Source organism: Protomyctophum bolini (assembly GCF_963924005.1).
Source record: "Protomyctophum bolini genome assembly, chromosome: 10".
In the NCBI taxonomy this organism is placed as follows: domain Eukaryota; kingdom Metazoa; phylum Chordata; class Actinopteri; order Myctophiformes; family Myctophidae; genus Protomyctophum; species Protomyctophum bolini.
The window spans coordinates 34916016-34931416 of NC_137871.1; the positions used below are offsets into that span (position 1 = coordinate 34916016).

Below are 15401 nucleotides of genomic sequence, written 5' to 3' on the forward strand. Positions count from 1 at the left end.
CCTAGAGACGTTACATCATTAATCCTAAAAATGAATCACATCCAAGAGATACACAGGACAGATTTTTACAATCTGTCAAATCTCAAGGATTTGGATCTGAGTTATAATTCAATAACTCATGTAGATGACGGGGCTTTTGACCCATTGGTGCACCTTGAAGTGCTCCATATGGACTGTAATGAACTAACAACACTGACAGACAACATGTTTCAGGGCCTGTCTAACCTCTTGATACTGAGATTGGAAAATAATAATATCCAACTCAACCCTGCTGCCTTCCAGTCCCTCACCAGTTTACAGGAACTAAGTCTGACGCCCATTCAAATTACAGATATCATCATCATCTTACAACTACCAAGCTTACAGGTGCTGCACATCCTAACTGATGAGTTAGAGTCTTTTCAGACAAAAGATCTACCATTAAACATGTCCTCTGAGCTCAGGGAGTTGAGAATTGGTTCAGATTCGATAAAAAGGTTCAGCATCACAACAGATGTATTTCCACATCTTAAAATAATCAACCTTTTACACTGTTGTAATGAATCTGGATGGGAGTGGGACATACCAGACGAGCATTTTCTAAGGAATATAACTATGGTGCATTTGTCTGGGTCTATTGTGTCTTTTAACACCATCAGAAAGGCTCTACAGAGCCTTGATTCACTGGAGTACCTAAATCTGGACTTGGAGGATGTGTGGATAGACCAGTGGATAGATCTCTTAAATATTATCTGTAAAATACCCACGATGAGGGAACTCGATGTGCACGGTAACTTCAATGACAGCCTTAGTGATACACTGCCACCTTGTACTCAGTTAACCAGCCTGGATCTATCCCTTAATGAGCTGACTGAACTGTCTAATGATTCATTAAAAGAATTGAAACAATTGAGTCACCTTAACCTAGGCAGCAACTACCTTTCCAAAGTGCCAGACGATGTTAAATATCTCTCCATGCTTCAAATCCTCGATCTGAGTGCCAATCGTATTAATGATTTTAGCTGCTCAGACTTCTTACATGTATCCAGACTCACACACCTTTATCTAGATCACAACCACATATCTGAACTCAAACGGTGTGTTTTTCAACATCTTAATGAGTTAAAGGTTCTACTTTTGAATCATAATGCAATTTGGACGCTTGGCGACACATTTAAAACTGGCCTACATAAACTCGAGTCATTGGATTTAAATAAGAATAACATCGAACTCAGCGAAGGGGAATTCATGAGTCTGAAATCCCTCAAGCACCTAGTCATGGACCTTGACGACCAGTTATGGAAAAAAGCCTTCATGGAAGGACTAGATGAACTTGAAACATTTAGTCTAAATTTAAATATAAACTTTTTCAAAATGACATCTTCACCTCCCCATGAGTTACAATGGCGAAACTATAATGCCACCTTTCTGCAGAGCCTGAAGAGCTTAACAATACAATTAAGTCCAGCAATGCATTTCTCTTCCATCGTAAGGGACATTATCTCAGATATGAAACATTTGGAACATTTGAAAGTTGTCCATGATAAACATCCAGACACAGACACATATAAAAATGTACCACAGCTGAAGACTCTTTCCTTAATAAACTGTAATGTGACATCCCTGGATTTCCTGGCACAAGCCAATCTGACCCAACTCTCCTGGCTGGATCTGAGCCAGAATGAGTTGACAGTGATCAATGTCTCTGTGTTCAGTCTCCTCCCTGCTCTCAGGTGTGTGAACATGGATGACAACCCTTTAGCTTGTGATTGTTCTAATGCAGACTTTCTGCAGTGGATGCAGAACAACAACCAAACACTGGTGGTTGATGCTCACCTCTACACTTGTGGCTTTCCTCTGGATAAAAAAGGAACCAGGTTTCTGGACTTTGACATCCATTCCTGTTTGGTGGACGCTAGCTTCATCTGCTACATTTCCTCCACTTGTGTGATTGTGCTAACTCTGCTCGCATCCTTCACCTACCACTTCCTGCGTTCGCATCTTTTCTATGCCTACTACCTCTTCCTGGCCTTCCTTTATGATGCCAAGGAAAGAAAGAAGGGGTCTCCTCAGCGCTACGATGCCTTCATCTCCTACAACGTTCACGATGAGCTCTGGGTTTACAGAGAAATGCTTCCAGTGCTGGAGGGAGAGCAGGGCTGGAAACTCTGTCTGCACCACCGAGACTTCCCACCAGGTACAACCATTCTCTACATCTTTCTTATACTGCATTTACAGTATATACATCTGTCTGTCTCTTTATGTTAACAACGCTTATAGCTCTCTGTCTGAAAAACTGTTTTCTTTAGGATGAATTATTATTACAGTAGGCCTATCATGTGATACTGTGTAAATCTGTCTCTCAAGACGTTTTGAACGTGGTTTGAATTAATGTTGGTATGTTGTTTCCAGGTAAACCCATCATAGACAACATTACAGATGCCATCTATGGCAGCAGAAAGATCATCTGTGTGATCAGCCATCATTACCTGGAGAGTGAATGGTGCTCTAGAGAGATCCAGATGGCCAGGTAGGGGAGACATTTCTCTGATGTTTCACTGCAAATCCATGGAAAAATATGAGGGGACACATTTACACACATAAAAGAGGCAGCACAATGTGTGTTAAATGCCGACTTGACGGTCATTATTTTGTATGTTTTATGGAATATAATATTAGATGACGAATGAATGAATGAATAATAATAATACAATAGTATGTTTTTATTATTATTATGAATAACAGCAACCAATCAACTGCAGCTTCATACCGTCCCCCTACCCTCTCCCTCCAACATCAGAAACTGCCTGATAAAACATTTTTAAACAATGAAATCCTTTTGGTTCAATAAAGTTTTCCTCCTTTTAACATTAAGTGTGTCCCCGGATCGCCGCTTTGTTCTATAATGAAATCCTTTCATTGGGATATGTCTATGATTTTCATGTTGCCATATTTGGTAACGCTTTTAGAAAAGCAATATTAAGCCATGCAACACTGTGGTTTACTGTCTGTGACCTGTGATGTTATACAACAGCTATAGGAGGAGGGTCTGAACTCTGAAGCACTGTGCTCCGTCACTTCTCATTTGGGTAAACCACAGCCTCTTGTGGATTACTGTAGTATCTTGAATACGGAATACTCCACACAAGGTTACGGTATCAATATGCGGGTTGTTTATTTCTGAAGTGTCACATACAGACTTAGTTGTCTCATAAACACTGCGCCAAGAATATGTCACTGACACTTCCTCCCAAGAGGTGGTTGACTGATTACTCACTGTCCAGTCCTAGTCTGGTACGCTTGTGCCACCTCTTGGCCAGGTCACGTAACAACAGTCTCTGACATGCAACAACATAACAATTACATTGCTGAACTGCTGTGTGTGGATGTAGAACAAGTGAACAACGTTAAGAAGAACTAAAGATGGGTGTTGTTGTTGTAAACAAAACACTGATCACATGCAGTGCTATGGGTCAGACCCGTGCGTCGGCCTGGTGAGTGCTGCGCATGGCTATAGCATTAGAGGAATTGAACATTCACTCACTGAATGTGTGTTTTCTGTTTCTGAGAATGTGTTTGTTGATGATACCTACTATCAGAATATCCTCTTCTTTTCGACCATGGTTCCTTTATTCAGGTCTCACGTTTAGAGACTACAATGTCGAATGGTTTAAAGTTCTGATTCGGACACTTAACATTTTTAAACTTCCAAAATGGAACCTACAGGCACTGTCTAGTGAGCTAATCTAGTGAGCTAATTTAAGGCTTCCGGTGGACGATCTCTTCAAAATAAGAGTATCTCTAGAGTATTGGAAAAAAAATTAATTTGCACATTAAAACTACAAATTAAGCATTTAAATGATGCTATAAGACACACATTATGTTTCTGTGTAAAAACAAGTAATTAAATAATAATAATAATAATAATAAAGTTATCTAAATGGATAAATGCTATTCACTGGAGTGCATGGACTTCATAAAGTGGACACTGGACAAAAGACGGCTCCGCGAGGCAACTATCTGGACATACCCACGCGTCCGGGGAGATGTCCTCTACCACACCCCACTCTCCGCTAAGCGGGAGAGGTGTAAAATTCACAGCAGCAGAGCTTCTACTGTGGTCAATGCAAAAACAAATACCGTTTCCGGACCCAGAATGGACACTGGACAAAAGACGGCTCCGCGAGGCAACTATCTGGACATACCCACGCGTCCGGGGAGATGTCCTCTACCACCCCACAGTCTCCGCTAAGCGGGAGAGGTGTAAAATTCACAGCTGGAGCCCTTCTACTGGGGTCAATGCAAAAAAAATACCGTTTCCGGACCCAGAATGGACACTGGACAAAAGACGGCTCCGCGAGGCAACTATCTGGACATACCCACGTGTTCAGGAAGATGTCCTGTACCACACCCCAGTCTCCGCTAAGCGGGAGAGGTGTAAAATTCACAGCAGCAGAGCTTCTACTGTGGTCAATGCAAAAAAATGTACCGTTTCCGGACCCAGAATGGACACTGGACAAAAGACGGCTCCGCGAGGCAACTATCTGGACATACCCACGTGTTCAGGGAGATGTCCTGTACCACACCCCAGTCTCCGCTAAGCGGGAGAGGTGTAAAATTCACAGCTGGAGCCCTTCTACTGGGGTCAATGCAAAAAAAATACCGTTTCCGGACCCAGAATGGACACTGGACAAAAGACGGCTCCGCGAGGCAACTATCTGGACATACCCACGTGTTCAGGGAGATGTCCTGTACCACACCCCAGTCTCCGCTAAGCGGGAGAGGTGTAAAATTCACAGCAGCAGAGCTTCTACTGTGGTCAATGCAAAAAAATGTACCGTTTCCGGACCCAGAATGGACACTGGACAAAAGACGGCTCCGCGAGGCAACTATCTGGACATACCCACGTGTTCAGGGAGATGTCCTGTACCACACCCCAGTCTCCGCTAAGCGGGAGAGGTGTAAAATTCACAGCTGGAGCCCTTCTACTGGGGTCAATGCAAAAAAAATACCGTTTCCGGACCCAGAATGGACACTGGACAAAAGACGGCTCCGCGAGGCAACTATCTGGACATACCCACGTGTTCAGGGAGATGTCCTGTACCACACCCCAGTCTCCGCTAAGCGGGAGAGGTGTAAAATTCACAGCAGCAGAGCTTCTACTGTGGTCAATGCAAAAAAATGTACCGTTTCCGGACCCAGAATGGACACTGGACAAAAGACGGCTCCGCGAGGCAACTATCTGGACATACCCACGTGTTCAGGGAGATGTCCTGTACCACACCCCAGTCTCCGCTAAGCGGGAGAGGTGTAAAATTCACAGCAGCAGAGCTTCTACTGTGGTCAATGCAAAAAAATGTACCGTTTCCGGACCCAGAATGGACACTGGACAAAAGACGGCTCCGCGAGGCAACTATCTGGACATACCCACGTGTTCAGGGAGATGTCCTGTACCACACCCCAGTCTCCGCTAAGCGGGAGAGGTGTAAAATTCACAGCAGCAGAGCTTCTACTGGGGTCAATGCAAAAAAATTACCGTTTCCGGTCAATGCAAAAAAATTACCGTTTCCTGGCAGCGGTAATGCAAAAATATTAGTAATAGAAGAATTGCTTTCAACTGTCCAGGCACAGAATGTACAGATGTCTGTATGTTTTGCTTGAACAACTGTGTGGACACCACACATACTCAACCAATCTACTAGTTTGTGTATAAAATCTAATGGGTCATTGTGCATTCCTAAGGCCAAGTCTGGGATGCTATTCACTAGTTGTTGAGTGACACCACAGATTGTTTTGCAATCAAATGTGTGACCTGGATTTTGAAAAAACGCTTGAATGAGAGCTGCTAAATTCCCCGGCATAGATGACAACTGAACCATCGAAGTAGGTGTCAATGGTTTCAATTTATCTTGTCTTGTCGATCATGCTTTGTATCAACATTTTCTTTCTGTGGCGCTAGTTTCTGTGTCTCAGACATGATGGTGTCAATACTGGCTTGCACCACGCTAGAGTTCCTTTTACTACCAAGTACAATACAAGCAGCTTGTACTATTGTACTTGTTTGTTGTAGTGTTTTGGCATTAACTAAAGTGCTGAAGATGTACATAGCCAAATTATACCTCTTATCTCTGTGTATGTATTGTTGTTTGCAAATGTGACTTGCCTGTTTCATCAAATGACTTTTACATGCCCTTATGGTACAGAAATCTAAATCTTTGTTATCTGCCTTTCCTACCACTATTCTCCAGCAGCGTAACAACTAACAAGTACATACTCATGCTATCTTGATTGAAGATACGCATACTGGCTTTTAAAAGCACTATGGACCTGTCACTATTAATCTGAATCGGTGTTGTGTTTGAATGAATTAAATGAACTTACTATAATTTCATAATACAAAATCCTTTTCTCTGTTAGTTTAGTCTTAATGATCCCCCCCTGTGGCATCCCATGATGCAGCACATTGTGCGGTCGCATTGTGCCACAGTTTCACTCCTGCTTTACTAAAACATATAACCTTAAGGGGACTAACTTTAATAACTTGAATGAATCCTTTTACAACAACACTGTCTGTGTCTTTATCCTCCCATTCTTTTTTAAGGTCCATCAAAGCTTTGATCTCACTGTTATCCTTCCATCCTAGTTTCCGCTGTTCATATTTGACCTGCCTGTACAAAGAAGTGTCTTTGCCAACTCCACTACGATTTCCAGCTATTAAAGACCTTGGGTCTGCATTGTTCACTGCCTCAATGTAAGCATTATGTGCAAATCGGTTCTTCATTTTTCTACCCAAGTTTGCACGCTCTGTGCTTCTAATATATCTACCTCTCAATTTGTCCTTTGTGTGATGTATGTTGCCAGTGTAAGCTATATGAAATATGCCGTCTTCGAATGAATAGAGATGTATTTTAAAGGTCATCTCACATGAAGTATGCCGACAGGCGCCAATGATTGTCAGACATGGCTTGTTTGATTTTCTAACGACAGCGGTAGAAAAGTAGTGATTAACAAAACGGATTATACAGTATGGATTCGATTCCTTGACTTTGCTGGCAAACAGCTCTTGCCATTCATACATCTTAAAATATTTATTTCCTTTGACTCTTAAGGAGTTTACAGTGTCCCATTCTGAAGACTTCAAAGTAAAGGTAGTAGGTTCAATGGCACTGTGTTTGAAGGGTCCTAATGTAGCACTAGATAGTCCCATGACACTCTGAACAGTACCATCATCTAGACTCAGAGTCTGTACAGACTGATGTACAGTGCTATACGAGTGATCTATTTCTACAGCATCTAGACTCAGAGTCTGTACAGTGCTATACGAGTGATCTATTTCTACAGCATCTAGACTCAGAGTCTGTACAGACTGATTCTGTACAGTGCTATACGAGTGATCTATTTCTACAGCATCTAGACTCAGAGTCTGTACAGAATGATTATGTACAGTGCTCTCATGAAATGCGTGGTGCACAACAACTGGCTTTATAGGCACATGAACACTGCTGGTTTGATTTAAATGTGATTCATCTACACTAGTGCTGTCTTCCTGCACATGAACACTGCTATTCTTTTCAGGCTTTATAGGCTGCACATGAACACTGTTGGTTTGATTTAAATGTGATTCATCTACACTAGTGCTGTCTTCCTGCACATGAACACTGCTATTCTTTTCAGGCTTTATAGGCTGCACATGAACACTGCTGGTTTGATTTAAATGTGATTCATCTACACTAGTGCTGTCTTCCTGCACATGAACACTGCTATTCTTTTCAGGCTTTATAGGCTGCACATGAACACTGCTATTCTTTTCAGTATATAAAATCCCCTGTGTCAATGGCTCATGATTGCAAGTAGTGGATAAACACGCATAATTGAGTTTGTCAAAGTCTCGACTTTACACCTCTTTTACACCTCTCCCGCTTAGCGGAGACTGTGGGGTGGTAGAGGACATCTCCCCGGACGCGTGGGTATGTCCAGATAGTTGCCTCGCGGAGCCGTCTTTTGTCCAGTGTCCATTCTGGGTCCGGAAACGGTATTTTTTTTGCATTGACCCCAGTAGAAGGGCTCCAGCTGTGAATTTTACACCTCTCCCGCTTAGCGGAGACTGTGGGGTGGTAGAGGACATCTCCCCGGACGCGTGGGTATGTCCAGATAGTTGCCTCGCGGAGCCGTCTTTTGTCCAGTGTCCATTCTGGGTCCGGAAACGGTATTTTTTTTGCATTGACTCCAGTAGAAGCTCTGCTGCTGTGAATTTTACACCTCTCCCGCTTAGCGGAGACTGTGGGGTGGTAGAGGACATCTCCCCGGACGCGTGGGTATGTCCAGATAGTTGCCTCGCGGAGCCGTCTTTTGTCCAGTGTCCATTCTGGGTCCGGAAACGGTATTTTTTTTGCATTGACCCCAGTAGAAGGGCTCCAGCTGTGAATTTTACACCTCTCCCGCTTAGCGGAGACTGTGGGGTGGTAGAGGACATCTCCCCGGACGCGTGGGTATGTCCAGATAGTTGCCTCGCGGAGCCGTCTTTTGTCCAGTGTCCATTCTGGGTCCGGAAACGGTATTTCTTTTGCATTGACCCCAGTAGAAGGGCTCCAGCTGTGAATTTTACACCTCTCCCGCTTAGCGGAGACTGTGGGGTGGTAGAGGACATCTCCCCGGACGCGTGGGTATGTCCAGATAGTTGCCTCGCGGAGCCGTCTTTTGTCCAGTGTCCATTCTGGGTCCGGAAACGGTATTTTTTTTGCATTGACCCCAGTAGAAGGGCTCCAGCTGTGAATTTTACACCTCTCCCGCTTAGCGGAGACTGTGGGGTGGTAGAGGACATCTCCCCGGACGCGTGGGTATGTCCAGATAGTTGCCTCGCGGAGCCGTCTTTTGTCCAGTGTCCATTCTGGGTCCGGAAACGGTATTTTTTTTGCATTGACTCCAGTAGAAGCTCTGCTGCTGTGAATTTTACACCTCTCCCGCTTAGCGGAGACTGTGGGGTGGTAGAGGACATCTCCCCGGACGCGTGGGTATGTCCAGATAGTTGCCTCGCGGAGCCGTCTTTTGTCCAGTGTCCATTCTGGGTCCGGAAACGGTATTTTTTTTGCATTGACCCCAGTAGAAGGGCTCCAGCTGTGAATTTTACACCTCTCCCGCTTAGCGGAGACTGTGGAGTGGTAGAGGACATCTCCCCGGACGCGTGGGTATGTCCAGATAGTTGCCTCGCGGAGCCGTCTTTTGTCCAGTGTCCATTCTGGGTCCGGAAACGGTATTTTTTTTGCATTGACCCCAGTAGAAGGGCTCCAGCTGTGAATTTTACACCTCTCCCGCTTAGCGGAGACTGTGGGGTGGTAGAGGACATCTCCCCGGACGCGTGGGTATGTCCAGATAGTTGCCTCGCGGAGCCGTCTTTTGTCCAGTGTCCATTCTGGGTCCGGAAACGGTACATTTTTTTGCATTGACCCCAGTAGAAGCTCTGCTGCTGTGAATTTTACACCTCTCCCGCTTAGCGGAGACTGTGGGGTGGTAGAGGACATCTTCCCGAACGCGTGGGTGTGTCCAGATAGTTGCCTCGCGGAGCCGTCTTTTGTCCAGTGTCCACTTTATAAAGTCCATGCACTCCAGTGAATAGCATTTATCCATTTAGATAACTTTTTTATGTTATTTAATTACTTATTTTTACACAGAAACATAATGTGTGTCTTTACAATAACTGTAATGTAATAATAATACTAATAATGTAATGTAATAATTATTTAATTAACGAATTAAATAACCTTATCTTATTCTGAAGGCAACCGGATGTCTTAAATTAGCTAGCTCTCAGACAGGAAGTACTAAATTAGCTCATAAGACGGAGCCCCATCTTCAGCCTGCTGCCTCACTTCCTGGACCTTTTACTACTATAGGCTGCTTTCCCCCCACAGCGCCCCCTATGTACAATTTTCTGTACACTACATGTATGTGTTAAATAATAAACCATCGTTTACTTTAAACGAATACATTCCCTTATAGTTATCTCCATTCTCCACACCAGGTATGCTGTAAGAATACAATAAGAATACATGGACTGGAAATTCCCTTTCACACATTTATGAAGCACTATGAACTTTATTTACAGAAAACATATTTAAAAAAAATTATGCAGTAAGACAAGTAGTTACTTAAGTGTTACTTAATGTAAATTACAGTTGACTGAGTGTAAATGTCCTCTGGTCTCCTGTGTGCAGCTACCGTCTGTTTGACGAACAGAAGGACGTATTGATCCTGGTGTTTCTGGAGGACATTCCAGCCCACCAGTTGTCTCCCTACTATCACATGAAGAGGCTGGTGAAGAGACACACCTACCTGAGCTGGTCCCATGCTAGACAGCACCCTGGACTGTTCTGGCAGAACCTACGCAGAGCTCTGGAGGACACACCTCACACTGACCTGGGCTTGAATGAATCAGTGTCCAGATACTTGTAAATCTACGTGAGTGATGACACCAGAGGGACCTCATCTGACCTAATATAAAACTAATGACATCTGGTTTCTTTTCCCTTTTTACTGTTCTGTTCTTTGGCTATATAGAAGTGTCTCTAAATGTTTTGATGAATTGAACAAGGTGGACCCTCTTGTAAACAAGTGTAATGCTTTATTGGGTTGTCCACTCACAGTTAACAGTCTTTGTATTGAGTTGTACTTGTGCTTGAAATGCACTGTAATTCTGCATACTGTTAATACATGTTTCAATCAATCAATCAATCCACTGTCTTATAGCAGACCTTAAAACAGGTTGTATAAGTGTGCCACTGTGCCCTCTTGTGGTTCAGATGCGTACGTCAGCCACACTGAACAAAAAGCCTGACTAGAAGGCCTTATGTTATGTTGACACAGGGACGTGTTGATTACCTTCTCCTAATACTTGACTTATAAAGGTTTCAGCCTCATGTATTTCTAGGCTAATTGAACTGCTAAAATAAAACATCTACAAGCTCACAAAATGAAATGTTGTGACGCAATGTGCTGTTAGCCTGTACATCTATTTATTTTGTGTGTGGTTTCTTTTGTGTTTTTAATGCCCTACTAATAGCCAACTACAAGCCGTCACACAAACGTATCAAACTAGCAGATCGCAGATCCACAAGCTTGAATGGTTTTGACCTTGTAGATCTGATCATTCATCACAGATCATGTTTTACTCAAAATAGATGAACAATAATGGAACCTTTATTTCATTTATTTATTTGTCGTTTTGTCTCTCAGATTTCAGTCAACATGCCATGTGTGTGTGTGTGTGTGTGTGTGTGTGTGTGTGTGTGTGTGTGTTCCCTCAACAGTTAGTTACCATAGAAACGCTAAGCACTGCATGGTGGAGCTGTGACGAGGGGCCAGTGTCCAAAACACACAAGTCACACTAGCAAAAAAAACAAAACACATTTGATGGAAAGTATCAAAATCTTTGTTTATTCATAATGGTCACTCTTTATGGTCACCACCAACATCCGCCCACATATAGCTTAAGTAGGTCACAAGTGAAAGTGCACATGCAACAACAGCAAAACTCATTGATTATTATTAGGCAATTATTGTATAACAGCATCAGTTTAGCAGATCTACAAAATAGCAGATCTACAAGCTCATAGCGCGCCACTCTACGAGCTTGTAGGTCAGCTATTTTCACGGTGTTACATCACTTCAACGTGTACCAATGTCAATGTCAGTGTTGCAGTCACGGGTTGACAATAAGGTCTCAGACACACATGCCCATCAGGCAAGTAGTCAGAGTCAGGTCATGTTGTCTATTTGCCCAAATGTCATGCCCACTTGCATAATTATGAAGTAAATCGTCCATTATAAAATGACAGGTACAATTTGAAATGTATTTTTACTTTCTGGAGCTGTGCGATAAAACATGTCATACCTCAATTTGTATGCCAACTATACCTACATAGCTATGAATATTGACTATATGGGTTCACACTTGTTATTTGATATATTTTTAAGTGGCAACAGTGAAAACAGCACATTATCGGTAAACAGTGCTCTTATTCTACATTCCACAGAGCAGAAGACAGCACTCTGGCCACGTTCAGGTGTTTAGTCCGTTATCTTGTGTTGTGTGTTTATAGACAGTTTTGCGTCCACTCTCAAACGAGCACTTGCCCGGTCAGGCAACCTGAACACAATTAAACTCCACCTGCCCCAAAGTTTTATTTACCTGCCAGGGGCAGGTGGGCAACCTTTAGTGTCAACGCCTGTGCAGGCACTGATCAGTCTAACACACAACCTGTCTGCTACTGTTGACTGCTCTCAGCGATGGATGGCGGGCAGCGCCCTGGGCTTCTCGCCCTGCTGACCTATACAGCCAGAGAACCTTTGTGAGATGGGCGAGTGTTTCACCGCGGGCGGGACCCCACATGACTCTCCACCTCTGTATGTGTCTCTGTCTCGTGTGGGCCTTCTGTCCGGGCCTCCATGGGGGAAGGGAGTGCTTTGGATAGGGGTTAGAGGGGGAGCACCGCCAGGGGTGGCGAGTAATCACAATCAGCGTTATTGTCACATCACAGTTTTACAAGTAAAGAAAAGTGTTTGAAAGTCATTTTTGTGCATAGTTCCCATCGTGTCATTTTTTCCCCCAAGAAAACAAAGAAAGGAAATTAGAGAGGGGGTGGGGGGTAAGGACGGAGATCTCTAGGCAGGAAAGAAGAAAGTTTGAGAGCTTTTACCACAAAAAGTACAAAAAGATATTTACAAGCTTGTTTGACAAACGGCACAGCTGTAGAGGTCTCTCTTAGCTTATTTACAGTCTGTACAGCCGTATAGGCAGGTGTCCTAGCTCTGGCGTCCGTAGAGGCACTCGAGAGGGTCAGATGAAGTGCCGTGGTGGTGACCACCACCACCACCAATCGAGTCCTTCCTCTCTCCCTGTTGCAAATGGCCGACACGTTCCTCCTTCTCTCTGTGGCGAACGTCCAGGGTCACCGACTTGTTCCCTCCATGCCGTAGGAACCGCAGCCTCTGATGCAGGAGGGTGTCCATCTGGCATGCACCGATGATGTCAGGACGAGCGGCGTCCTGGGCGGGGAACGTAGGAGAGGCCAGGTGGCAGATGGAGAGGAGGTAGTCGTCTGGAGACGCAGGGGGCTGTGCGTGGTCCACGGCGTGCGCGTCCCTCAACGTCTCCTCTGCTCCTTCTCGGATTGTGGGAAGCTGGAGTCTTCTCTTTGACAGCAGTCTGGAGCGAGTCCGCATGGCTGTGTGGGCGAGAGAGAAGAACCAAAAGTCATGTTTGACACCTTTTGCTCTAGTGGGCAACTACTCAAAATGACAGCGCAAAATGACAGCGCCAACCCTTCAAGTTGATCTGGCATATTTTAAAATCCACAAACAGTTAATATTGTTACAGACAGTAGTACATCATATCCGACTGGAAATGAGGACACATTTTCGTCATCACCTTGCTGGCTTGCTGGCCTCCACTCACCCAGGAGGACCAAAGACACTCAATTAATTAATAATCAGAAATGACACGTCATTCTAACTTTGACACTATGTTCAACAGACCTGTCTGTTAAACTGTCTAACCTCTGTTTACCCTCTTGTAGCTTTATGGTGTCGTCCACTCACAGTTAACAGTCTTTGTATTGAGTTGTGCTTGAAATGTACTGTAATTCTGCAAACTGTTAATACATATTTCAATCAATCAATCAATCTAAAACAGTACAGTACATGATAAAATCATTAATGCCGTGGGTCCATGTAACCCAAGGTTAACCCCAATCATCATCTTAATTCATCCTCCATGTTTACTTTGGAGGAGCAGTGTGCAAATACCGTAGACTAAAATACAAACAAACTGAAGCACCATTAAGCTGCAAGGCAACAGAAATAGCCAGGGTATTTTAATGTGTTCCCATGCACACACTGAAGCAAATATGACTGAAGCCTATATTTTCTTATGCAACCCATATTGTTACAGCCCTGCATGAGTGCAGCCCACAATGTCTCCCAGAATGTCTCGCAGACTCCACCTCCGTGCCAAAAATAGTCTGAGCCAAAACCAAAAAAATCCAACCTCGATCCCTCTCCCAGTTTCTTCAAGGTGTTGCCGTGGCTAAATATAGCTAACCAGTAACCACCACACCTTTATCCCCTTTATAGAACTGGAGCCATGGGCCTGGGCCATGCAGTGCTCTGAGACTGAGGCAAAGTCTGAAATAAGCAGCTTTTTAGAATGTCACATCTTGCACTTTCAACATGAATGATTATAGGCTTTTCTGCACGGCTTGCATTCACACTCACCTGCTTCCTATGTTGGTCTTTGTCCAAGACAAAGTGGCTCTCCTTCTCTTCTCTTTCTTGTTCCTTTAATTTCCCAAACGCAGCGGATGGTGCCAGTCTCTGTGTGCAGGGTTGTGTATTGTCTCTTCAGCATGCATGGGGTGATGCCTGTCCCCAGAATCCAACCTGTCTTTCTCTGTCCACAGACAGGAGGAGAATGCAGATGTATCTGCTCGTCATATACCTCCTATGTGTATGTGTGTCTCTCTCTCTCTCTCTCTCTCTCTCTCTCTCTCTCTCTCTCTCTCTCTCTCTCTCTCTCTCTCCTCCCTCCCGCTAGCTCTAGCTCGGTCTCAGTTTGCCCTCCTTCCCTGCTTCTAAAAATAGACGTACCATCCATTTCCTTGCCCTGAGCACCGTCATTGGCCAACCGTATTGATGGAGGGGAAGAGAGAGACAGAGATAGAGAGAGAGGGGGGGGGGGCATTGAGTAGGATGAAATAAATATAGTTAATGGTGAGACGTTGATATTGAGGGAGGGGGTGAGTTAATATAGTCACAAGCAATCTTGAAAAATATGCCATTTGCCATTTAGTATGTTGTTGTCTCACCAGACTAAAGCTCTGTATAGGCCTACATACTGTAAATTAAGGCATGTGCAACGTATATCTCATGATCCATTCATTAACCGCTGCTGGTGGTGTTGGCTAGCCTAGTGTTTACTCTCTTAAGAACCTATCCCATATAGCCCCATATCTAATGCACTCATTAGCACTGTAAACATCCCTTAGTCACCTCTATATATTTAACAATAATTAATCCTCAAACATGTCTACAAGAGCATTAATACCATGCTTATGTTATGGGCCAAGCTATGTTTACTGTAGCCGGCTGCATTCATTGTGCACAAAATGTGACTCTTTTTGATACATAACTATAACTATAACTGTTCAGGAGAGGAGAAAAACGATAGAGCATGTCTGAAATAAATGTCAGAGCTGAAATCGACATGTAAATATGAAATAAAGGCTTAAACATGTAGCTATATAGGTGTAATGTTAGAGCCCACAGAAGTGAACCTTTCAAGCCTGTTTTCTCAACTCACTGTTTTCTGCAAGACATGCCATATCTCCAAAACTGGTGGGTCAAACAACTGAACAACCAATATGTCAATT

General features: G+C 43.8%; 2 protein-coding genes across 3 annotated transcripts; one reads left to right on the plus strand and one right to left on the minus strand.

Annotated features, from left to right (window-relative positions):
- Positions 1-1227: 1227 nt before the first annotated feature.
- On the plus strand, positions 1228-10428 carry LOC308322270 (toll-like receptor 13; the record flags this gene model as incomplete). Its single annotated transcript, XM_080773466.1, has 4 exons — positions 1228-1274; positions 1713-2176; positions 2392-2509; positions 10191-10428. The coding sequence occupies 4 exons, from the start codon at positions 1228-1230 to the stop codon at positions 10426-10428; spliced, it is 867 nt and encodes a 288-aa protein (XP_080629592.1).
- A 1012-nt stretch (positions 10429-11440) lies between these two features.
- On the minus strand, positions 11441-14465 carry LOC308322842 (uncharacterized protein). Of its 2 annotated transcripts, XR_013964763.1 has the most exons (3): positions 14248-14465; positions 12698-13199; positions 11441-12436 (listed from the first exon to the last, which is right to left on the minus strand). XR_013964763.1 is itself a non-coding variant. In XM_080774332.1 (2 exons), exon 2 carries the CDS (start codon positions 13195-13197, stop codon positions 12778-12780), a length of 420 nt encoding a protein of 139 aa, XP_080630458.1. In that variant the 5' UTR covers positions 13198-13199; positions 14248-14465; the 3' UTR covers positions 11441-12777. The 2 variants fall into 2 exon arrangements, 1 of the variants encoding a protein (XP_080630458.1); XM_080774332.1 differs by having other exon boundaries at positions 11441-13199.
- Between the last annotated feature and the right edge of the window lie 936 nt (positions 14466-15401).